The 25,105-nt window shown below is 40.2% G+C and overlaps 1 protein-coding gene across 3 annotated transcripts in view; it reads right to left on the reverse strand.

The window, feature by feature from the left end:
- Nucleotides 1–2,996: 2,996 nt before the first annotated feature.
- Nucleotides 2,997–25,105, reverse strand: part of ST8SIA6 (ST8 alpha-N-acetyl-neuraminide alpha-2,8-sialyltransferase 6) — a 38,936-nt gene continuing 16,827 nt past the window's right edge. For 2 of the 3 annotated variants that reach the window (XM_027450685.3, XM_027450687.3), the window contains 5 exons: nt 14,336–14,480; nt 12,620–12,732; nt 11,218–11,310; nt 7,936–8,408; nt 2,997–3,332 (listed from right to left, as the gene is read on the reverse strand). In XM_027450685.3, the coding sequence (XP_027306486.3) occupies nt 7,940–8,408; nt 11,218–11,310; nt 12,620–12,732; nt 14,336–14,480 (820 nt within the window). In that variant the 3' untranslated portion in view covers nt 2,997–3,332; nt 7,936–7,939. Of the gene's footprint in view, nt 3,333–5,168; nt 5,213–7,935; nt 8,409–11,217; nt 11,311–12,619; nt 12,733–14,335; nt 14,481–25,105 lie in introns of all 3 variants that reach the window. The other variant, XM_027450686.3, reaches the window with a different exon arrangement.

Raw genomic sequence — 25,105 nt, forward strand, 5'->3', positions numbered from 1 at the left:
CTTGTGCTCCACATAAATGGCTGAGAGCTCTGAGAGCATCAAGGAGCAGGTCTTCAGGTCAGTGGCAAGTGCAGACTTCCCTGAAGGCACTAAAAAGTCAAAGTGTCTGTCTGTGTTACAGAACTTTGCCCCCATTTGTGCTGATCCATTAAACCCTTCAGTTTAGCCCTGTTTTGTCAAGGGAACTAGAATGGTTTTCTTCTTTTCAGCTACATTTCTCTTAAAATATATTCCAATAAACTTTCTCATTACTAATATATGTGTGTTATAAATAACATAGCTGCATAGAAATAGCCCAGACACACAGTAACTTCAGCTCTGTGGTGTGTCATAGCACACAGCACACATTTATTCACTGACATCAGGTAATACGGTGCTATCCAACACAGAAAGTTGCTTCTCCACTTCTCTACTTACACAAAACCACAAAACCAGGCTTTGCACTTTACTCATACTGGCTACAGGGCTGAGTGGGCTTGCAGCCCCTCTCCTGCCACACTGGGTACTGCTTCTACTCCCATGCAAAGCACAGGGAGAGTCTAGGGCCACAGAGACTGGTCTGGGGTCTACTGTGACTGCCTAGCTGCAGTCACAACAGCCACACGACTAAACTGGGGCTCTGACAGGTGCTGCTTACAGCTTGCATAAAAATTTCATGCCCTGCAGCTACAGGTGTCAACCAGCAGATCTCAAAGGAAATGGAGCTCTTACCTGGGCACAAGGTCTGCACTGGTAAATGCGGCAAGAAAGAGTCTCGAGGACTGAGGCCAGCTGTACATCTGTGGTAGCAAACCCTCCTTGCCTTGAAACAGAACAGTAATTTCAACCCCAAAAATAGGGACAGTCCAATCCCAAACCCTGTTGCACACATGGCACTGATCTCTCCCTGCACTGAGCTCAGAGGTGGAGCCAGCCAGGATGGAAGAAAATAAGGGGAAGGAATAAATATCACCTGTGGAGCCTTTTGAGATAATGATCCACAGGCTGAACAGAACTTAGCAAGAAGGAGGAAAAGCTACACAGCCAAGATCATCTCATTGCTCTGCACTAGGTGGGGGTAAGCTACAGTCTGTGCCTTAACACTGGTACATCTTTGACTCCTGGAGGAAATACGAGGTGGCTCTCAACCAAGGCTATTTGCATCACACAAAGCACATCACTTTGCACAGCTCCAGTTACCAACACTCAAGTAGAGTCCACACGAGTGATTTATGGCAAAGAGGAGTTCTTGGAGAAAACTGGTCTTTTATTTCTCTTCTCCAGATTTTGTCTTGGAGCAAATTTGGATGGAGCAAATTTGTCTTTTACCTCTTAATTGGGGTCTTGCAGTAGGCAATCATCCACCACACTTGTAAAGTGGTTGCGAGGTCTTACAGCAGCCAGCTCTCTGCACAAGTGACAGATGCCTGTGGCCAGAAACTGGCACAAATTTCACTGCTACTGAGGACAAAATGTGGACGTGTGGTGCTGGAACCGTAACAGATCACAGTGAATCAAACCCTTGTGCTCGCCTTTTTCAGTCACCAGCTGGTAACACAGCTGTACCAGCGACTCAATTATGACATCTTTGTTTCTGCTAAAAGCCCTACTGATATTCAGAGGTCCACTTGTGTATTAGTGGGGTACCATTAGATTCTGATAGCATTATCTTGGAAATGGATCAAAATGCTGGATATTTCTCAGCTAACAGAACTGGAACAATAACGATTGATTCTAATGCTTTTAGGATTATTTCTGTGATTATAAAACTGCTGCAAGGTAAGCTTTCAAATATTGCATCAATATAGAAATGCTCTGATAAGGTATCAGCCTAAAAATATATTCTATAAGATTCAATACATTTAAGTAGTTGTGTTTGTTTGTTTGTTTTTGTTTTTTGGGGGGAGGGAGAGAAATAATCCTCAATGAGTGGAAAATTGAATGCTCTGTAAACTTGGGGATTTAGTGCTACTGTGGTAAAATGAGGTTTTTTTAGTAAAGATAGTACCTGAGAGTATCCAACTGTAAAAGGACAGGAAGGACACTTTATCTTTGAACTGATCATTGAGTCTCAAAAAAACCACTGAAACTCTTCTTGTAACAGAAACAGGTTACCACTTTTTTTTTTTTTTTTTCCACTGCAGTAAAAAATATAAGCAGAAATCTAAAAGCTGCTACAGCTAGGGGAACAACTGCTTGTTGTAGCGCCCATAAATGTTAATGTGATCCTTTATTTCACTTTTGCTTTTCGCAGGATGTTGCTCCACTGGACCATATGGAAACTTTAAGCACAAGAACTGCACGGGGTTTGAATTAAGTAACCGTAATTTTCTTTCTTATATGTCCTGGTACAGGAGTTGGCTCTAAAGGGAACACTCTTCTAATAATGCTCAATGCAGTTTCTTTATCTGTGGTCACATAGAGAAAGGTGTTATGCTAGGTGGAAAAAAACAGGAAAACTGCTGGGGCTGGTACAGATCATTTTTCTCGTGAATGGTCCATCTCGTGTGTCAGCAGAGATAGAGATCTGGGATTGCAGGAGTGTGTGCAAAGTCATGCCCTAGCAGGACTCTGGGGACTGCAGCATGAAACCTGGTTTATTGTCCTCATTTGGAGCTGAGCTGGACCTTAGACAGAAACAGGAGCAGGAAGAGGGGTTTGAAAATAATTACACATCTCTGGTCCTTCACACAGTTGTTCACAAAATTAACATCATTCACATGAGTGATCCCATTAAACCCACAGCATTATCTATTGGCCACAAAATTAAAGCACATAAACTATTTGACTATCTCTAACCTGAGGAACTTTTTAAATTTGTGCTCCCAGGGACAAACTAAGACTGACTTAGCTCTGAATTAAGTACTCCACCATTGCTCTTCTCATCACCTTTGTCATGTAGACAAATGCTAGCCTTTATAGGATCAAGTTCTTAATTGTAAGTGTTCACTGCCAACTCACGGAGCTACCATACAGAGACTGTTGCCTGTATTATGGGATAGTAACAAAATCGGAGATCTTACATCAAAATATTTTAATAGTGCTTTAAGAAGCAAAACATGATGAACGTCACATATTGCCACCATCCTGAGATTGTGCTTTGCTACAATTAAAACAAAAGGAAGGAGTTTCATAATTTACCAGATAAATGCTATTTTGTATTAAAAAAAAAAAAAGATTACTCAAGATTCAGAAATGTAGCAGTCAATGTGTGAAAAATCACTTTCTTTTCTCCCCAAGTGTAAACTATTTCTCTATTGTAATAATGCAGTTTAATGCTCACGAAATCACATCGGATCAAATCCAACACCAAGCTGCTGAGATACACAAATTGTCTCCTTAGCATCATCACCCTGGAATTAAAACAATAAAACATGTTACTGATGTTACTGGTACAGTAGGAAAATCACTTGTTATATTCCAAATCAACCGATAGTTTGGTCCTCTGTGTGTATTCATTTCACCTTCTGCATGTGCTTTTTCAACCTTATTTCAAGCTGGAAGTCGGTGACATTTATTATACAGTCCTACAGGCTCACAGAATTCTCCTGGGTAAGCTGGGCTCTTAGTGCCTGACCTAGCCTGAGCATCTGCTCTCTGTAAAGGGGGACTGCTTCGTTTTAATACCCCCAGAACTGCTCCCACTTATCCCACCTGTACTGCCCTCTTCAGCCTTCCTAAGCCGAACAAGGCTGGGCGTAAACACATCCACTGAAAATCTGAATATGGGTGAATTAAATTAGCTTAATCATATTTTGCAATAGCTAGAGAATGAAATTATTCTGCTTCTTCAACAGGCCAGTTCTGCTGTGGAAAAAACAAAACAAATCCCTCATAAATCTGTAAAGATTTTTTTTTTTCATTTGATTTAAAACCTAATTTAAATTCTAATCTGATTTAACCTAAATTTTTCTATTCTGGTGGGTTTTAACTGAATAGAAGCAACTTATCTCCACTGGTTTCATTGCTGACATTATTCTTAACACTTAAACTTAGCTCAGTGGCTGAACGCATGAGCCAAGTGTGTACTTCAGAGCTACACCGCATGGCTACTAAAGCAGAAGATCTTTCTTTCAACATTGCACACATCTCGTAATTTCACGCTGGATAATATTTTCCCAAGTCAAGGATAGGCTGAAATTCGGCTGCCTGACAGGAATCCAAAGGGGTCCTTATTTTCAAAACGTGCTATCATTTTCCTCACAGTAATTAGAAGTAAATTGTAGCTCATATTGCTCCAACTACACTGAGACACCACAAGGATAACAGAATTCCAGTAGAATTCAAGCTCGTGTAGGTATCCTACCATTATAAATAGGTTATTTATAACAATTATATTTATAAATAGGTTATTTGTAGCAGTATCTATAACTTAGTTGGATTTCCAGCAGCTTTCAGTATTAAAAACCCATCACATGCTGGCAGTTTGGAACAACAGCAGCCCCCTGCTCTACTTGATGCTGCCCAGCCAGCTCCACCTGGACTGGAAGGCTGCACTGCTTCTCCCTCTGTCAAAAATAGACAGCTTTTAATCATCTGCTTGGAATGGAAAAGCCTAGAGCCAATTTTTACTTTCCAGGTAACATGCACTCACTCAGCAGTTCTTACTCTAACCTCCAGCTCCTCTCGGCTCAACCTTTCCTCCCTCAGCGCCTTCTGCTTGGACGACTGAGCGCTGTTCTCTTCCCCAGGCTCAGAGAGTCTCAGTTTCATTCTTACTTGCTGTGTTTTGTTTTTTTTTTTTTTCTGTTGATTGACTCCTCTGAGCAGCTGCTTAATGCTGCTGTGCTGTATGTCAAAGCAACACATACTCTCCTTCCCTGCTGTCTCTTTCGAGCATGCGGAAAAACTGATGGTTCCTTGGTCAGACAGTATTTGCATTTTAACCAGGCTTCTGAGCAATCAGGTTTTTTGCCAGTCTGATTAATTTATCATCTCACAATTTTTCTAATCAGATATTTCTCTCTATTTTTAAATAGGAATCAGGCCAATTCCCCTCCTTGAGCCTATGTTTACTTGAAGCTAATAACACACCCTTCAGGCTTATCAGGTTAAAGCAGTGAACAAACAAGACTTCCTTCAGCTGCAGGGCCACAGCAAAAATGATTTTATAATTTAATACAAAATAATCAAGTTCATTATTTTAATTACATTTCAAGATTTTGCTGATGTCTCCTTTCCCAGCTTACCATGTGTGATAGGTAGGCATCTGCTTTAGTGAAGACGGGTGTATCTGTTGAGCATAATCATAAGGGTGCATGAGTGGCTAATGTAAGGCTGATGGAGTTTCCACAGTGATCTACAGGACTCTGGTGCCTGACAATCCCCTCTACCCAACAAAGTTCAACTCTGCAATGGCAAGGGTGGCGTTTAGGAGCGACAGGGCTGAAATGGTTCATTGGGATGCAGGTATGCTCTGCTCTCCCGGTAGTGTTCCGGCACCTGCTCCCTGCTTGGGACACAAAACAGCTTTGCTCACTTCTTGTTTAGAGCAGCAGACTTGTGCTCCGGGAATGTGTGAGGGAAATTCTGCCTGAGACTTTTGGGGACACCCAGTGATATAGGGAACCTGCAGCTACCCACTAACAGGGAAGAGCGGGGAGCAGGGAGAAGAACGTCAAAGGGAAATTGAAAAGAGAAATTAGATTGTTCAATTTTTAGAAAAGGTCATCTCTGGCAAAACATACTCATTAGAGAATTTCAATTATCTCTAATAGTTGATAATAGCAGCAGAATGGTAGCTCATACTAAAAGCATTAAATTTCTATTTTTTTTAGGGACTAACTTTTCTCTTTGTAAATAGAAGTGATTAACGTAGTGGAGAAAAAAATTAGGGCAGTACAACGTATCCTTCTGGTTGCTTTTTCCTTTACAGTTTATTTCATAAATTTGGCCGCAGAAGTCATTTTCAGCCTGCAAAGCGTGGACAGCATTTAATTAACCTATACAGATGCTTAAACATTTTTGTGGCTGCTAGCTGCTTTTCTCTAGATGAAAAATTCATAAGGAGCTGCCTTCCATTTTCTTAGCTGGTGTAGTTACTACAATTAAAATTACATGGTATGTCTCCAGCGATTTATAGGATTTATACTGTAGGAAGAATAAATACAATGCAGGAATGTAAACAGCTTGGCCACTACGAAAAATGCATTATGTATTTCTTAAACTACATCATGCTGCAACTTTTGACGAGTGAAAAAGCTTACCTTAGCAGCATGAAACTGCATACACACACACCTCCTTTTAGGTAACCTCCTGCCATGGGCTACTAATGAGAACGGATTTACTAGACAGCTTCTAGGTCCCTTCTAGCCTGCTTTATATTATGCTAATAATACATGAAAGCAGTTTGTTTTTCTATTTCTTTGAAGAATCTGAATAAGATTGTGCCTTCTTGGTGTTAGCTATCTGTTAGCTTAAAACTTAGAATCATAGAATCATAGAATATCCTGAGTTGGAAGGGACCCTTAAGGATCATCAAGTCCAACTCTTGACACCGCACAGGTCTACCCAAAAGTTCAGACCATGAACTTAGCAGCCTCTGACTATGAACCAACTGTGAATGCATCTTTGACAGCACGTTTTCTAAAGAGCACAAAGGGTACCTTAAAATACATTTAATAATTTAGTCAGAAGAAAGCCCTTAGCTTTCAAACTTAAAATTTCCAGCTAAAGCAATCTGATGCTATTTTAATTTATTTAATTAGAAATACAGTCGTAAGATTACATCACTCCGAATAAAACATATCGCATACAGCGGTAGTTCTGCTGTACAGTTTACTTACTGCTATATTAGCTTGGGTTCAAGTTAAAAAAAAAAAAGAAGTTAAGTTAAAAAAAACTTGGTTGTATGGAAGGCAAATCTGACAACAGTATTCTGAGCTGGGGAATTTCTCGGTTAGCTAAGAGGATGAAGAAGTACGGGCACTGGCTGTCCAGGGCAGTGGTCACAGCCCCACACCTGCCAGAGTTCAAGAAGTGTTTTGACAACACTCAGACATACGGTCCGATTTTTGGGTGGTCCTTGCTGTGTGGAGCCAGGAGTAGGACTCAGTGATCCTTTTGGACCCTTTCCAAATTGGGAGATTTTATGTTCTATTCTAAGTATCTGTACAAATGGGTCTTCTTTTGTCAACAGGGCAAATTAAGATTGAAAACATGCAGACAAATCTTTTCAAAGTCATCTGTAATCTTTATGCAGTAAATTGGCTCAAGGTCAGGGGCCAGACTGCGTGCGGCATTTCTTTAAGGCAATACACAGAAGGTAGAGGTCCAAGGGGGATGGGACAGTTAGAAAGAACAGAAAGGGAATGACACTTCATCCTATATTTGTAACTCCCAGATTTGGAGCTGCCTCAAGGTAAAATGCTCAGCAGGATCTGCTACAGTGCATGGCAGCCTCTTCGCTGCTGTCCACAAGCTGTTCTGCAGCCCAGGGCTGACGGCACACTGCTCTCAACATCTCCTTCCCTAACAAGAGGGTACCAGAGTGCATATGCATGCTACTCCTTCATCGCAATCCTTATTTTGTCCTCTGTATAGACCTGGGAAGGCTGTGTTTGGATTAGGCATCTTCTCTTGTAGAGTATTGTATGTGACTGACTTAAATAAAGAGATTCACAACGGAGGCTGGTTCACTGATACCAAACCAAACAGGTTGGTGGAGACATGTATCTGACATGAGGAGACACTGCTGATTGGCTGTGAATTGTGGTGATAATGTGTATTTAGTTACGCTCATAATCTAAAGTTCACTATTAGGAAGCATTTCTCAACTCTGCAATACATTACATGTTTTCAGAAAATTCCAATCTTCCTCTTATTTATGAACACAGCATCCATTGACAACTGTAAGGTGTTTTTAAGGAAGAATAGACCCAAACCATTTGCAAAACAAGTTTTCCTTTGACTCAGTGCTTAAATAAGGACATTTTATGTGGTAAGAATGTGACCTACCTTTTTAGTCTGATTCACATTTACCAAACTGCAACTTCAAAATGCCTTTGCCATGAAGCTGAAGGATCTGGTTGTATTCTTTGGGCATTGCATGGAAACCTGGTTTAGGCAGCTGGTTGTCGTAATAGTGGTGGCTGATTGGCATCTTCTCTGTGGATTTTGAGAAAGGCCAGAAGCCATAAAGCTTCACATTCTCACACAGCTCAAGAGCAGCACTAGTGATCATAAAACCAGATGACAAACGATAGGCTTTCACACCCTTAGTTCTCCAGAACTGGGCAAGACTTTTCAGATAGGTGGGGTGAAAAAATATTGCCCTTTGGGTTGCTTTGAACTCTTGCAGAGTGTGATAGACTTTAAAAGAAGTGGCTGTGTTGCTTCTGAAGGAAAAGGCTGGTAATAAGAGGAAAGCATCTCCATAGACCGCAATGTTCTCCACAAATTCTGTCTTCTTTTCATTTAGTTTGTTGTATCTGCCAAGTACAACGTTTTAGGAAAAGAGTGAATGGAATGTACTCCTGCCATAAATACATTACAGAACAAGACAGTACAACAGTACTTGCATATATGAGCTGTGAACTCTGCTGCACCAGTTAAGCCTGTCTACATTGCAGATTTATACCAACCTGTTAGATGTCGTCATATGTGCTGTTATGAAAATCTGGCTTTATTGTATAATGAGAGTGCATTTCGTAGGATTGATTTGGCAACACAGGAGTTACTGGAGAAAATCAAATTTACTGTTAATGTGACCAGGACCTGTTTATAGAAATGATTTATTCAAGAAATTTCAAAGGAGAATGGAAAAAAGAAATTGTATTTATACTTTCTCTGTGTAAGAATACAGGCACAATGGTATCTACTGCATGTATTTGTGAAAAATGTTTCTGCCATCAACACGCATAAAATAACCCCTCTTCAAATCCTGGCTGTCTGCCCTTTGTGGAAATATGATTATGCATGTAGGCAGTCTTGGAGCATTAAAGGTTAGTGTGTGCTAAAGTTTTGCAGGGTCTTAGCTGCTTTTGACATGCTTTTAAAATAGCTGAAAATATAGGCGTATCTGTCTCCTTTGACAACAAAGGGAACACACATGGGGTTCTGTAAAGACTTAGGGGTGTAACTTCGTAAATGAAGAGGATTTATACACAGTTGCTTCAGTTCCCCAACAGCCAGCAAAGGAACTTATTTCTCGGCGTTGGATAATGCAGTGTTCCCAAATATCAAATAGGGAACTTTACAGCATGAAACAACACACAAGGGAGTCACTCAGTTCATTTCCTTTGTAGATCTTAGTTGTTTGAATGCCCTGAACATATGGCATTTGCGCCCCCCTTGGGATTCAAAGCAGAGTCCTCTTTTGTTGGTGGCTGATCACCTGAGCAGTGTGCTTTCACCTTTTTTTTTTTTTGGCTACCAGAACTCACTGTTCACAAATGGCTCCAGCAAAAAATGGAAAACCTGGTTTCATTTCTCTTTGCAACTTGAGCAGGTTCAAACCCTCTTCTCATGCAGCACTTCAAGACAGAGGACAGCAGCCACTGCCATTTCCATTCAAAACTCTCCCTGCTGGAGTAGTTATCAGGTGCCTCTGGCACAACTGAACTCATGCAAGCAGTGACACACCCCCTCTGTCTGAAGGCATTTAAACTTACAGCTTCTGCTTCCCAGAAAAGTGCCATTACCACCAGGCTCTGAAACAGAACGAATGAGAGACTCTCTGCCTCTCCTGTTAAACCTGGGGCCCTGTGAATCCAAGAGGCACAGAGAGAAAGCAAGCAAGTCCTGAGCTACGTTTAGGAAGTCCTACGGCTAGGATAAGTGGCCAAAGGTAAACTTCTGCCCTCTACTACCAGAATCATCTTTGCTTCTACTCAGTGTAAAATGCATAAAAGACCTTCAGGACAGAATCTAGATGTCTGTTCCTCCTGCTTAGCTAAAAGCCTGAACAACCCAGTCTTGTCTTGCTATGGTAAGGTGCAGCACAGCGCAGCTCCGTTGGGACACGTAAGAATTGTGCTCTTTCCTCCAAGAAAGTCTGTCTGCATCATATACCCTGTCAGACACCATTCATAAGGTGATTACCTTAGCAGTAGTAACATCAGATTAACCCAGCACCCAAACACAGCATTAGAAATTAAAGTGAATGAAGTTACTTCCCTCTCCTCCTTCAAAAGCATTCAGTCTTCTCTGAATATTTAAATAATTATTCTTTACAAACCCTAAAGTCTTCCCATAATCTCATTTCATCCTCAAACAGGTTTAATTCCTATTACTCTCAGTGTAGGTGCTATCAGTTCTGGTGTGGTTTAATTTGGCTAAAACTGAGTGTAGCTATGGCAGGGCACTATGATCAAGCCCAGAGGAATCACGCATCATGCCAGCAGTCACCAGTGAAGCTAAGTCACTGCACAAAGTTTTCCTTTCTCTTATTCTTGTGCACGCCCAATAACATCAATGAGCTATATCTATTATAGGGGAAGCAAAAATTCATCTTCATTTAAATTTAAATTTTGCTTTGGGTAAGCATCAAAGCAGTTAGTGCTCATTACAAAAAATCAAGTTCTGTCCTAAATCAATGACAAATGCCTGTTAGTCATTTCTATGCTTACTATGTTTACTGTACCTTTCCTTCTGGCTTTTAAGGAAAAAAAAAGCTTTGCCTGATGTTGTCTATTTGACAAATACAGATATGACAGACAATAAGATAAAGTAAGATCAGTAAGGAGTAAATAACATGCCACAGCAGTCCTTTTCATAGATAAGCTGCAGCTCCAGACTGCTGAAGATGCCAGATTAGTCAGCCTGGTCTTATTAGATTTTCTTTTCATAAAGGAAGTTAAAAAAATATTTTCTGAGAAAAAAAGGTGTGGCCAGCTTTTATACAAAGAAAAAAGAAAAAAAAAGAGAGAGAGGGAGAGAAAACAGATTAGAGAAAATGGGTCTCTGTTTAGGAAATACCCTTAACCAGAACAGCCCCTTAGAACATTAACTAGTAACATGTTTACAGTCCAACTGATAGAGTTGGAAGTATAGATTGATGCCAATCAAAAACCTTGCTAAACTGGGGATATTGCTGGCTCCTTTCTACTACAAAAGGCCAGGTTTTACAGATTTCCATTTAGAATGGTGCATATTTTACATGAGAACTAAAGCTCATTAATGGGGTAATCTGTATGCACTGCTCTCTGTGAAGGTATCCCAATGGATTTTTAACAAAAACTAAATCATGTCAAACAATTACGCGATATTGCACAGAATCAGAATTACAGTATTACTTACTTCTGAGCTATGATACTTGGATTAACAGTCACAAGGTTTGTTTTATTGCCAACATCTTTGCTAATGCTTCCTGTAGTTGGAGGGAGGTTACACCTGAAATCAAGAAACACTTATTTAAACAGATGCCCACCAGAAATGCTTTGCAGTAGTTACTTGCAAATTCCTCTCTTGTGCAATGACACTTTCATGTCAGCTCTCAGGAATCTCTAAGCACTTTACAAATATTAAATAAGGCTTAGAGCACTTCTGGTAAAAATATTTAATCTACTGTACAGATGGTTAAAATAGGGCACAGAGAGCTCATTTTCATAAATCACCTCACAAATCAGAGGCGAAGTCAAAATCCCATAAGGAGCCAGTCTGTGAATGCCCTATGTTAGCTGCTAGAAAACATTGCACTTCTTGCCTAAACAATGCATTTCATCTGAAAAGTCTTCTATTATTTCCTGTTTTAAAAGATTAATCAATCTTTTAAAAGATACCAACCCCTCAGTCATCAACACTGATGGCTGTTTCATGAGACAACAGCAGCGTAACTCACCCAACTGCAGAAACAGTGGTTTCTGTTATAAGGTAAAGAAGGTATTTTTTTAAAGCCAGGTATTTAGGTTTAGCATCTTAGTATGCAGAATTCCCATCTGTATTAAAATCAGTTATCTAATTAGATTTTTTTTTATTATCATTTGAAAAGCCCATATATGACTCAAAGACAGGAAAATGAACAATATCCGGGAGACCGTGTGATCGGACATCACTGAGTGATGAAACTTCACTTGGTTAATCTCCGTACTTGCAGAAGCAACAACCCATGACTTGCACTGAAAGAGTGGGTCAAATTATGCTCTGAGTGTGCCTATTTATCACCACACTCTATAGAGGGACTGGAAAAAAGTACTTAAATTAGACGTCTAATTTTTTAGATTGATAACAGAAGGTGAGACAATACTGGGGCAGTTAAATAACTGCATTAGTGAGACAACCTAAGGCTAAGTAAACCCATTGAAAGCCCAGGGGCAAAAGTGAACATGATATTTAACACCAGTCTTTCTTGTTTCAATTTCATTTTTTTTCATTCTCTTCTCCTGATTAAAAAAAAAAAAAAAAGAGAAAGAAAAAAAGAGTTCTCTGTCCCTAAGGGTGTTAAATGAAAAGAAATTTCAGTTTCTTAGATAATGAAATTTCACATCACTGGCAAGGTATCTTTATAATCATGGATTATACATCTATCCACATAGTCCTTTCTTCACTTAGGAAGCAGAGTCCTGAAATCTACAAAGCAGAAAGAGTATCTTTTGAGAGGCAGATCTTTCCTCCTTGATACAAACTGGCATTGGCATGCTTCCAAGCCTGCCAAGCTTGTAGAAATGTTCAACACTCTTCAGTGAGATGAAGCAGCTCTTACCTAAACACAAAGTCAGAACGATCGATTTCAGCTCCACAGCTGGAATTTTTCAGAATGCCTCCATTTCCAACCACTGCGCAGTTCTTGAAGGGATAAACCGAGAGAGAAGGAGACTGCAAACAAGTAAAAAGACACAGCATATGCTTTATAAATCTTTTATTTCTTTGAATCTTCAGTCATTTGTCCTTGCAGGCTTAATCCCGTAAATCCCAGTGAAAGCGTTCACCATTTAGCAGACGTTGTTGCCTGGCACGGACAGCCAAGAGCCAAAAATAGGCCCCAACAGACTGAGGACTGTTACTTCTGTCTTCAGTATTTTGAGAGTAATATTGGATGAATACATTTTAAATTTGCAAAATGAAAAAATATCTAGTAGTGGAGTGAATTCTTGACAAGCTGAAGAACTAACTCTTACTGCAGATAGTTTAAACTCACCCCTTTTCCTTTGCACTGCACCGGGCTGAGTTGTCACAGAGTCACTGTGTCAGCTTACAGAAAATAACTTTGTGAATACTCATTGCTCCGTTATAGCTCAATTATATTTGAGGTAAAATAATGAAGACAGGGGAACCTGAAGATGCTGCAAGGGATAGGCATGTGCCCTGGCTTAGCTCATGGTGAATCTGGTAACTGAAGTAGTTACTGCCTCTGGCTGTTCACCTTCTCTCTTCCTCTTCTTGTTAGAGGTTGCTGTCTTGCAGTGGGGAAGCTGAATGGGAGCAAAGTACGTCCACTTGTGAACCAGCACAGATCACAACCTAGCAAATTAATGAAACTTGTTGGCTGTTTCAGTTGACAATATAGTTGGCTCTTATCCCAGGGTCTCAGAAACATCTCATACATCTCATTCAGTCTCTCCTGCTGTGGGAGCACTGGCATTCAACAGAGAGGCCAACAGCTGGGCTACTTCAGCTGCAGAAACTGAACCTCCTTGTAAAACTGAGTCAAAACTTGCTTACAGAAATCATTATCCTTCCTCATTTTCTCATCAGCTTGCTCAAAGAAAAGCAGGAGGGAGCACCATTATGAACAAGGAAAAAAAGAGTGGGGAAAGTGGCAGATGTCATGCTGCCTACCAAAATATCAAAACAACATGTTCAAATACTTTGTTCAGCTCTGAAAAGGCACCAGGAGAACACACAGGCCAGATACCTCTGGTTAGCCTAGCAGGTATATATATGCACAAAAAAAACCCTACATTTTTCTTTCCTTCATTGTAAGTTTGGAACCACTGTAACTTTCTCCTTTGCAATGAAGATTTTAGTGATTCAGAGCAGCATAAGAAAGGACTAGGCTTATCTCACAAATCAAGAATGCCAAAAAGGGGTAAGAGGGCTCCCATGCACTCATATTGGGAAATTAAGTATAACTTTGTGCCCCTCTTTGCCTGGTCTCCAGAGCTTGTATGTCTGTTAAAAGTCTCCAGCTACAAAATCTGATTCCTCTGCTCAACCTGTGTTTCTGGCTGCAAAGGCCCCACACCACTATCAGGTTTAACCCCAAAATAGCTTTCATCTACGATGTGCTGTCCATGCCTCCACCACTGCAGAAGAAAGCTTTAAAAAAAAAAAAAAAAAGGTCTTGCAAGGTGAATGAAGAAGCACATGCAGGGGCTGAAGGGGCTCTACCATATGAATGAAACAAAGCAGCTCTATTACTAAACCACAATATAGGTGATACTGCAAGTATAATAACAGGCTAGGCTACAGTTCTTACCACAGGCAGCATCCTATAAATGTCCTCTGTAATAAGGATGGTCTTTTTACTGTCCACTTCATAACTCATGTTACTTCCCAGTGGAGTGTTGTTTTGAGAAGCAATAAAATTGTGAGCTGCATCACAGCAGGAAGCCAACTCTGACCTGCAAAAACAAACAAACAAACAAACAAAACCTGCTCAAAGACAGGCAAATAAGCAGAAAAGAGGTGGTACAGAACTAGCTGAATGAAAACCAGCTCTAATTAACTAAGCACCACAAGTCTGTATGAACCCTCTACAATAATGTTATTTCCCTTGACTTGCTTTGCAGAGAAAGCCCATTTTCACAGCAAATGTTCAGGCGCAGATCAGTTCAAGAACTCCTTCCCTTGGCCTGTTTTGCTCTCTTGGTCTCCCTTTGCCATGCAGAAGAAGTCATAATCAGGCTTTTCCTTATTATTAACTGCTAAGATTACTGCAGAAACACTGAGAGACTTCATTTCCCCAAAGAGTTAACAATGGGATTTCCATCAACCTAGAACAAGTGATTGTAAGAAAATAGAAAGCCGAAGAAAGAACCACTCAGATGAAAAGAATGGTGATGAGAAGTACTGGGTATAGCACTCAGGGAACAAATAGATGGTTGCAAGTCATTTAATTAATAATTCATTTCTGCAACTGTTCAGCACAGTTTTCTTGTGCACAATATATCACAAATGTTAAATAAATTATATCACAACTTTTAAATAAGAGGACAGACATCCTCTCTGTAGAGGCAGTCTAGTTGTGCCCCAGAATACCTAGCAGAAGTCCTTAAATATGTAAGAGCACAAGGGACTCACTCAAACTTCATGTTGGAGTGAAGTCTCTATCACTCATCTTACAAATCCTGCTACCTCCAAATTTATAAAGACATATAGGTATGTAAACAACCTATTTTGTTAACTGTGAAATGCAATGGCAAGCCCCAGCAGACGTTTGAGATCAGACCTGAAACTCTATAATGCATTTGGTTCAGGGAACGATGATCTCTGCAGCACTGGATCCGATTTTCAGATTGTGAAGCTGAACCATTCATGGCCAGCCATTACCTATCAATTGAAAGGACATAGCTATCTCGTGAAGTGTGATACAAAGGGAAATACCAACCACTCAGAGAGGGAAATTCTCTGATAACAGAGTTGCTTGGAATTTTGAAAATAACAGAGCAGGGAAAAGATAATAATTCCTGTCCAAACATGGAAGGTTAATTGTGAAGATAAAGAATAAACACATTTACAGGAAGAGCCAGAGAAACAGGAATGTTTTATCTCAAACTTTTTCCTTTGCTAAGGTAAAACAAACTTTGAAAAAATTCAACAATACAGGCCAAATTCTGTCTGAAAGTAAGCTGATTTTAATAGGGTAAGATGGGTAAGAGAAGTTGCTACATCTGATTTTATCAACATTGTATGCAGAGCACATATTCTAATAATAATATAATTTTATTTCTGATGGAGATGGGGGATGCTTTAGCATGTGGAAGAACCCAAGGACTTTATTTCCTGGAAGACAAGGGAAGAGAATGATTAGGTGGCAATTGCCAACCTACACTTCTCTTGAAATAATGTTCAAAATGGTGGGTGCAAAGGTAGAGAGGAGGAGTTTGGTAAGTAATTGGTTTGATTCATACATGAAAGAGCAAGAGTGCCATTTCAATTGGCACGCTGCTTACTGGTACATATTAACCCATTTTAAATACTGGTATCTGAAACTCCTCAAAGACAAAGTTTCCAGATGTGTGAGGAACACTGGGAACGATTGTGTTCTGGGATGGAACAGATCTGAAATAACCGTACTGGGAGAGTTAGCAGGAAATGTTACTGGGAAATAATTACTCCTGAGAGAGTAAACAGTAGGGGTTGGATTTGCACAAGCCACATTCCAGTCCTGTCCCTACACACAGTGATTCCCATTGCCTTGCTTGAAGCCTTAAGGTTGGGTTTGCAGTCATCCAAAAACTGTTAGGTAGAGGTGGGGATGGAACTAAGACTATGCTCTTGTGGGTCAGGAGGTGCTTACACAGTGAAAATAATTACTCTGTGCATATAGTGTCCTATTTTAAACACATGGAAAAACAAAAATTGAGCCATGAGGCAAGAAAGTAAAATAAGTAAGTCCAGGAATATTGAATGTTATTCAACCAGTGGTGACTGACTGGTCATACCTGCCCCATTTCAGCCCCCATGTCCAGCTTCCCCACAGCCCTGCCCTGCTGGCCAGGTTACTGCTCTGGGACCCCACTCTCTGTCCCTTAGAGAGCAACCAGCCCTCGTTGCTCCCTGGCAATCACATGGAGACAAGCAATATGGTAATTTTGATATTCTTGAATGTTTTTCTTAAAAGTAAACCAAGCAAGCCTAGGTATTTTCTGTGCCAACCGCAGGACACCTGGAGTAGAAGGAATAACACCAGCATATTCTTGCCCAGCTCTCGTAAAGCAGAATCGTGTGATGGCTACCAGAATCTGAGAAAGCAAACTGATGATAGATAACATTCATTAATAAAGATGATGCATTTTTGCTTTTTATTACTCATCCACAGGAATGAATGCCTCAATAAAAGCAGAAACAGTCAGGGAGAAAAGCAGATATCAGAATTAATAAGAAAGTAATCGCTTAAATTAATATTATGGGTTCACTGAGGAAGTAAAACAGAGCCAGACTAGTTCAGAAATGCAGCAAGAATACACATTGATTAATGATATATATACTCTTATATCACCTTACAGCATACATGCTAAGACATAACAATAAAAACCTAGCACCTAGATCAAATCAGGAGACTTCCACAGTGCCCATGCATCCACGTACAAAGCTGGAAAGTGTGTAGCTGCAGACAGCAATGCTCAGGGGTAGCATACTCAGCAGTCAGTTCATATAAGACTTTTACAAGCTGGAACATGGGACACCTCTACAATACAAACAATGAAAGGGGTACAGACTGGGCAGTTCAGGTAACCTATTAGCACCGATGTCATCCTAAATTAATGTCATTCATGGTCTCTGTCATGATCTAACGACACCCTGAAGTGCTTATATATAAGACTGTGACATGTATTGCACGAGTTGTTTCTTCAACAGGTATGATACGTTAGGTGGTGTAAAGACAAGATGAAACTTTAACAAGTGCATCATGCCACCTGAGGAGAGAGAAATTAGTAAAATCTACAATACAAGACAATTTCTAACCAGATGGTGGGATAAGAGAGAGAGATCAGAATCATAACAGCATCAAATGATACTACCTGAAAGCCAAACTCGACATTTCCCTTGGAAGGATAGAAAGAGATCCATGTTGTCTGTTCAGACCAAGAAAAATGCTGACATGGGGACAGCTCTTGGAAGCTGGGATGTTGCTATACAGGTTGTGCATCCACCCCATATACGTGTAAGAACACAGGCACATCTTACAGTGAGGTTTAAGTGCCAATTGTTATCAGAGCTGCTACACCATTCGAACTGATAATACATATCTCATAAACCTGAGGAAGTACAGGCATGATAGCCTTAATCAATAACCTCACCAGAGCGGTGTGCTGCATTTGTCTCTGAAGATTTGTTTGTATTAGAAAACACAGCATCACTGTTGAACTGAATAACGCTTTTTATTGATCGTCAGATGCTTTTGCTGAATTTCTTCCTTCGTGGACCAGCAACACTGGAACCAGTTCTGTATTGAGGTCAACTGAGATGGGATTCTGAGCCCACACAGCATCTTCTGCTTTGCAGGCACTGAGAACTTAAGACAATCTGTTTTCTGAAGCAAGTCTTCAAAGTATTGAGACAAGCCAAAGGAATGATGTTTTCCAACTCCTATGCAGTTAGTCCATATTGAATCATGGGCAGTAATACAGCACTGCTGCATTGACTGCACCTGCATCAAAAATCCTCTGCGTAACACAAACCCACCACACAAATACTATACTTTATTTAGTGAACTGGAAGTCAGATGTCTACGTATCTGCAGGATCTAAACATGCTGATGCAGTTTCTTTACAGCTTCTGTAGTAGCTGTGTAGCCAGAAAACTCAGCCAGAACTACTGTATCCCTCCCAGCTGCAGAATTAATTAGCTCAGCCTGGTTCTGCACAAATATATGTCTCTGAGCTGGTTCGGTGCTTGGGCACAGCCCGCAGATGCCTGCTGACAAGACACAGCATGTGCACATCCTGAAGAGACTGAAAATGTCTCGACACTTTCCTTCCAAAAACTCATTTTGAACCAGCCATAAAGTTCAAAGCAGTTGGTTAACCAAGGGCTAGCAGAGTTTCTCAGCAGATCCAAAAGCCAGCTTTGTCCTTATCCTGAGTGGAATGGGAAGAATGTAACAGTTAATCACGGTGAAATCTGTCTTCATGCAAACAGATTCTGCAGAGTTTAAAAGATCCTGACTCCTCCACATTACTCATATAAGCAGCAAGAGGACCCTCGCTTCATCCTCCTGCAGAAAGCATGATGGTTTTTATTCAGAATGCTTTCTTTCATCAGAGAGGCTTAGCTAAAGTCATTTTGTTCTATATTTTTCAAAAACGTATATTCAGATAAATACCTGCAGGCATTTGCTTCTGCACAAAAACCTTACTCACCCTAATAATTTGTGGCACAAAAAAAGAAGATACCACTGGAACAGTCTGCTCCAATCCAGGGCTGGACCACTGGCCAACACAGTTAACTGTGATCCTCAAGGGGTTACTGTCCCCACCATGGCACGTGAATTGGCAGAATCTGACACAACTCTGTGAACTTCATAGGATTTATTTTCCGTAGGTAACACTTCAGCGTGACACCAGTGCCTGGAGACAGGAGGCCAGAGGGCATTCTTCACCGCTGAGGACAGCAGTGTGAAATATATCACAATGATTATACATTGGACTAAATGGAAGTGGGAGAAGGGAAAAGTGGATGTAGGGTACAATATTGCTCTAAAAAGTAGATGCTCAACTGTCCACTAAGGCCACTGGGGGAAGGGTGAGAAGAAGTCATCTTCATTTGCACAAAAGAAAGTTTAAATTTGCTATTAGGAAGCACACTGAAACAGGTTGCTTGGGTAAGGCACAGAATCTCTGGAGATTTTTAATAGATAACATGGCCAAACGTCTTTCAGTAATGTTCCAAGTCAAGATGGACTACAAAGATAGTCCAGAAACCACACAGTCTTGAGATCCCTTCAAGCTCTGTATTTCTACAGACTGAAATCTCTTCAATTCACCTTTAATAAATATCTGTGTAAGTGAATGCTTGTTTCCAAAAAGCATGTCATGTCACTCTTATTTGCACACTACCCACACCAGCAATGCTTACTGCCATATCTCTTTGTGGCTCTTCAGTTACTCAGTCAGGAACTGAAACACCACATAAAATAGATAACCACACACAAAGTAAGAATGGCAATTACGTAAAGCTGTAACTCCTCTGAGCCTGGTGCTAAGTGTATTTCACAACATGTTTTTTAATATCATTTAGATAAAAGACAAAGTATTCAAAGTAATGTCTGTGGAGTACTAACAACCAGAGAAAATCTGCATTTTCCCAATAGCTTTTTTTAGTTTTTCACTTAGCTTGGGTATTTGCAACCATCAGTTCATGCAAGCTATTGTACTGTACGTGTGCAGATGACAAGGACTTTGAGGATTCACATTGAAGAGACAATACCAAGAACCCATAAAAAATTCCTCAATGTAGCAGCAAAATGTAAAAGGTGCAATCACAGACAGTGAGAGGACCTCTTATCTATGGCCACTCCTGTAATCTTCCACAATGAGCAAACAATTATCTTACTGTAGTGCACTGGGGATGCTAGACCATGTTACTGCTTTCTCTAGGCTTTTGTCAATCCAAGTCAATAGCATCAAAGTGCAATGAGGCATATTATGACATATTCCAATCTTTTAAAAAAGCGTGGTTAAATATATCTGGAACAGAATATGCTGAAGGGATATGCTACACTGACAGCCCTTGAACTGTTTATAAATGAAGTAACATCATTTATGTCTAAGACAATGAAATCCAACAAGGTTGAACTTGAAACCAAGGCTGAATACATAACAAATGCAATAAAATTTTCAAACCAAAGACTATGTAAAGAGTCAACCATAAAACATAACTAAATCTGTTTCAAAATCAGTCTTCCCTTACAGGAATACTCCAACATTTAGGAAAGTATAAAGGCTGCAAAGCAATTTAAAGATTCATCCATTTCTCCAAACTGTCACCAATTCCTCTGTCTTGACCCAACCTTCTCCTCTTCTGAAATGGAAATATGTCTCTGAATATATACTTCTGATTTTACATATGGTCTATTAAACCCACAGCAAATGTATTCTTAAATCACACCGTAATCTCTGAGTTATTTCTTGTATACTGGAATGGAAGACTTCAGAGAGTACAGTGGAATTATTGATCTGTTTAGTGTTAGGAAAGCTATTGATTATGTGGTGGTGTGATCTTATGTAAGCATAAATTGACCTTGCAGGGTATTTTATTTGTGTTTCAACTGTTTCACTGCAGTACACAGCTGTGTTAAGCAATACTGTTATATATGCTAGAGTGTAACGTACTACAAATTAATCCTTCTGAGAAGCGGTGAGATTATATAATCTGCAGCAATGTTTATCGCACTTTTCAGAGGAGATATTAAAGTGGAAAAAGAGTAATAGAAATTGACTGGAATAAAAAGCAGAAGAGTAAATAACAGGGCTAGGACAATGGGTTGGTCTCAATTATTTCTTTTCAAGATCTAGGGTTCTTTTCTAAAGTAGTAATGTTTCCCTAAAAAATAAAAGGTTACAAATATTTTGGTAGCTGTGAAGCGGTCTGTTGGCTAAACTGTGGTGTAATATCAGGATTTTTAGAACTGTATTTTATATCTAGGAGTTTCCTTTCCTCTTCATTATCAAGTGCAAATAAGATTTTCAGGAATGGTATTTGCAGAGGGAGGGGAGCCAGAGTCCACAGCTCACACGGGGCTATCATAGTACAACACTGCTCCTGAAGAACTGCTGTATCACTTCGCCAGGCTCCAAGCTCAGCAAGGTACCCCAGAAATACAGTGCCCAGAGGCTTCTTTGAAACACAGCATCTGCTCAGCCATTCTCCATATCCCCCCTCTCCTCCTCCCCAGCCATTTTGAGGGCTTTTTTTTTTAGCTATTTGCTAGCTTCCAGCAAAAACAGGAGTTGCAACGATCTGGAGGAACTGCAGATTATTTGCCACCGTGGGAGCATAGCCCAAATGAGAATACATCAAGCTTAAAAGTCTGTAAAGCAAAGGGATGTGGAGGTGTAAAAACCAATTACAGCTTCCACCCAATTGGGTTCTGTAATTTGTTGCACTAATGAAACATTTCTTTTAAGTGGAAAACCTTTGAAGAATACTAATATAATAATTAATATTCAGGTTACCTAGGGAACCTAAGACTCTACCGACTGTAGCTAGAAGAGCCTTTGCAGAGGAAGCTACCCAACACTGCTTTTTTTCTAGAGCTTTAAGAAAGATGCTTCCAGGCAGCAGTGAGATTATGTCACCTCTCTTTCCCAGTTTGCATCAATCCTCTCTAATAACTACAAAATCCGAGGACTTGCTTTGTCTAAAACAAGTTAGAGCTGATGTAAATCTGAAAAAGGAGGAAGAAACCAGGTGAGTGTAGTGGCAAAAGGATTATGTGAAGAAGCTAGATGATTGTAGAGCCATAAAGAACAAGAGAAATAATAAAAATAAAAAAATAAATAAAAATAAGAGAAACACAGCTGAATTGTATAAAGGAAAGGTCTGAATAAAACCTTTAATATTTCTCTATTTGTCAGTAGCATATACATAAGTGTTGATGAAGAGTTTCCCTGAATTGCTTTTAGTAGGATGCCATTTATACCAGCAAATTAACAGCATTGCTAGGTCTTCTGCTATATGTACGTCGCCTTTGCGAGCATCAAGTGCTAAGGAACTCCTTAGCAGGGGCTGACAAACAATTACATGGGGCACCCCAAATCTTAACTAGATTGCTGGAGCAATGAACCAAGTGCTTGCACAAGTTTCTTCAAGGTTAGCCTCAATCTAGCAGTGCTGATGTCAGCATTACAGATACTGAATTAAATGAAGCTCTAAGAGCCTGACTGGGGCTGCACAAAAATCCACCACAGAAGAGAGATTGTGGGTATGGGAGGTATTAAAGAGGACATCATGGCTTGTCCTTGCCTCATGATTCTTTTTGACTTTGAGAAATGCACGGGTAAATACCACACGATTGTCAAGAACCACAGACCACTGCCAGACAGATATGTAGTCTAGCGGATATGAGCACACACGCTGGAGCAGCTTTAGAAGACAACATCTGGAAAGGGAAAGGGGCAGCTCTCTGACAATGAAGGGACTCAGTTCACACAGCTGCATGGCAAAGCTGAGCTAGGTTAACCTGGAATCCTGTTCTCTGCTTTTTGTACAATGTCTTGGCACTAGCACTGTGGTTTGTGCAAACCAGGGCTGTCAGCTGTAGCCCTTTTGCGAATACATGAAGACAAGTATTTCTTTCCTGTATTGCAGCTATAATTCTTACTTTTTTTTCTTTTTCTTTTTGGCTTTGATCTGCTGGGAGTTTGGCTTACAAGGAAAAATGATGTGTACTCATTGGCACACAGTGCTGTCTTCTAGGAACTCAAGAGTTATTGGATTGGATCACATATTCATTCACCCCACTACCAGAATGAGAGTAGCCAACAGCAAAAGCTGCAAAGGAAAACATAAGAAAGCTTCTTTGAGAAATTCACTACCCCTGGGGAAGCTTCTGTTGAACCTTATTAATTAGAGGTTAGTTTATGCCCTGGAGCAGGAGACATTAAATCCCTTATAAATATGCATGTTTGTTCTTCAGAACTTCGGAATAATACAGAGATGTTGTACAACTGACACCATGCCTGAGAAGCATGTAAGTGTTCGCTCTGTTTAACAGATGGGCAAACAGGGAAAGAAGTCAAGCAGCTCCTCTGCAGTCCAGTCAGCGGGCAGACTTCTGGTGGCACTGGCAGGTGAATAACGCGACAGGCAGTTTCAAGCTCTCCTCCTGAAGGTGGCTAGCTGTATTACCTAATTCCTGCTGCACGGCCCCTCCGAGATTAATTTCCTCTCCTGCAAAATGGGTGTGTTTATCTACCCACTTAATGAGATTTTTAGAACTGAATAATATTTATATTACACAATTATTATGCATTACTGATACTACACAATGTTAGAAGAAGGAAGAGATGCGCTGCCAAGGGATTATTAAATCATTAATTTCACCACATTTCTAGAAGCTCTGTTCCCCATAGAGCTCTGTCAATGCGTCTCTTCTCAGCTAGAGCATCCTTTCAAAATAGTTCCAGGCTCTCGTGCTTAAATCTAATAAACAAGGCTGGGAGTGCAGTAAGCACGCAGTGTATACTGATTTAGACAGTAAATTTTATACTGAATTTTTCTCTCTCTTTTTTTTTTTTTAATTTTCCCTTAAAAGTCTGTTTTGACCAACTACTAAGAAACTGGGAGCCTTGAAAATCTCCAATATGGTCTGGGAGCAAGGATAACTGTAAAATTTTAATATCCTGTTTCCAGAAAAGAACAGAGAAAATGACTCTGAAAGAAAAAAAAAAAAAAAAAAAAAAAAGGAAAAAAGAAAGAAAGAAAGAAAAAAAAGATTTATGCAAGAGCACACAGCTTTTGTAAGATAATCATCAGCAATTCCTCAAACCAGAGAACCAGTCCTTGGTCATATCGATAGAACTTTTGGATGATATCAATGCAGGTCAAATTTCATACAGAGAGAAGAACACAGGATGCTGTCTTCAGAACTGCAATTACAGCACAGGTTGTGCTATGTGAACTAGCCAGGATCACAGCCAGTTTGGTTGTTAAAAAGCATTGAAACCCTAACAGCAGAGTTCTTGAATGTCAAAGGAGTATCAGAGCTTATCCAGCCTGTGCTGAACCATGGGTTGCAAAAGATTTTTTTCACCTGGTATTAGGGCTAAGTAAAAGCTGGCAAGCTCACCTCAGTGTAAATACAATCCATATGTTCTTTATGCACCCCACAGTTTGCTCTTTTGTGTATTTCCAGTCTGATCACTGGTTTTATAACCCACTTTGACCACTTATGACTCCCTGTCCTTGCCAGAAGGCAAAAAGATAGCATATGGAAGAGTGAGCATCTCGTCCTTAAAGTCCAACAGCCTTACGTGAGGGTTTAGATAGAAGGTGTCATGCTCCATTCTCACAGGCCTGGAAGATGTAGAAGTTGGCTCAGGGGAAGGTAGATTGTGGAAGCAATAAATAGGAAAGAAGCAAAGCTGGAACAGGGAGCAGTTACTCTGACTTGTGCATCTAGCACAGCAGAAATGGAAAATTGCTGTGAAGTGGTGGCTGAAGGAAGGAAGGAAGAAAGAGGGGTTCAGAAGGAAGAGAAGTTAAAAAAATAAAAAGGGAAGCAAAAACTCTAACTGTAGTAGTGTGAACAGCAAATGAGAGTAGTTTTATATTTTGTCAACTCTACAAAACACCCACCTGTTCTGAACCAGAACTGACTGCTTCAACAGTTCCTTATCATGGTCTGATATCTCTGTGCATAGCTAAAGCCTGCCTGAGTTAACTGAAAGTTTCTTAGACCTTAACTCTCTGTAATATAGTACCTCGGCTTCAGGAAATGATATTAATCAGTTACGATACATACCAAACCCAGCAATTTATGTTGCACAAAAAGCTTTTCTTCCTCCTCCCCGCCTCTACC

The sequence above is a fragment of the Anas platyrhynchos genome, chromosome 2 (assembly GCF_047663525.1).
Source record: "Anas platyrhynchos isolate ZD024472 breed Pekin duck chromosome 2, IASCAAS_PekinDuck_T2T, whole genome shotgun sequence".
NCBI lineage: Eukaryota > Metazoa > Chordata > Aves > Anseriformes > Anatidae > Anas > Anas platyrhynchos.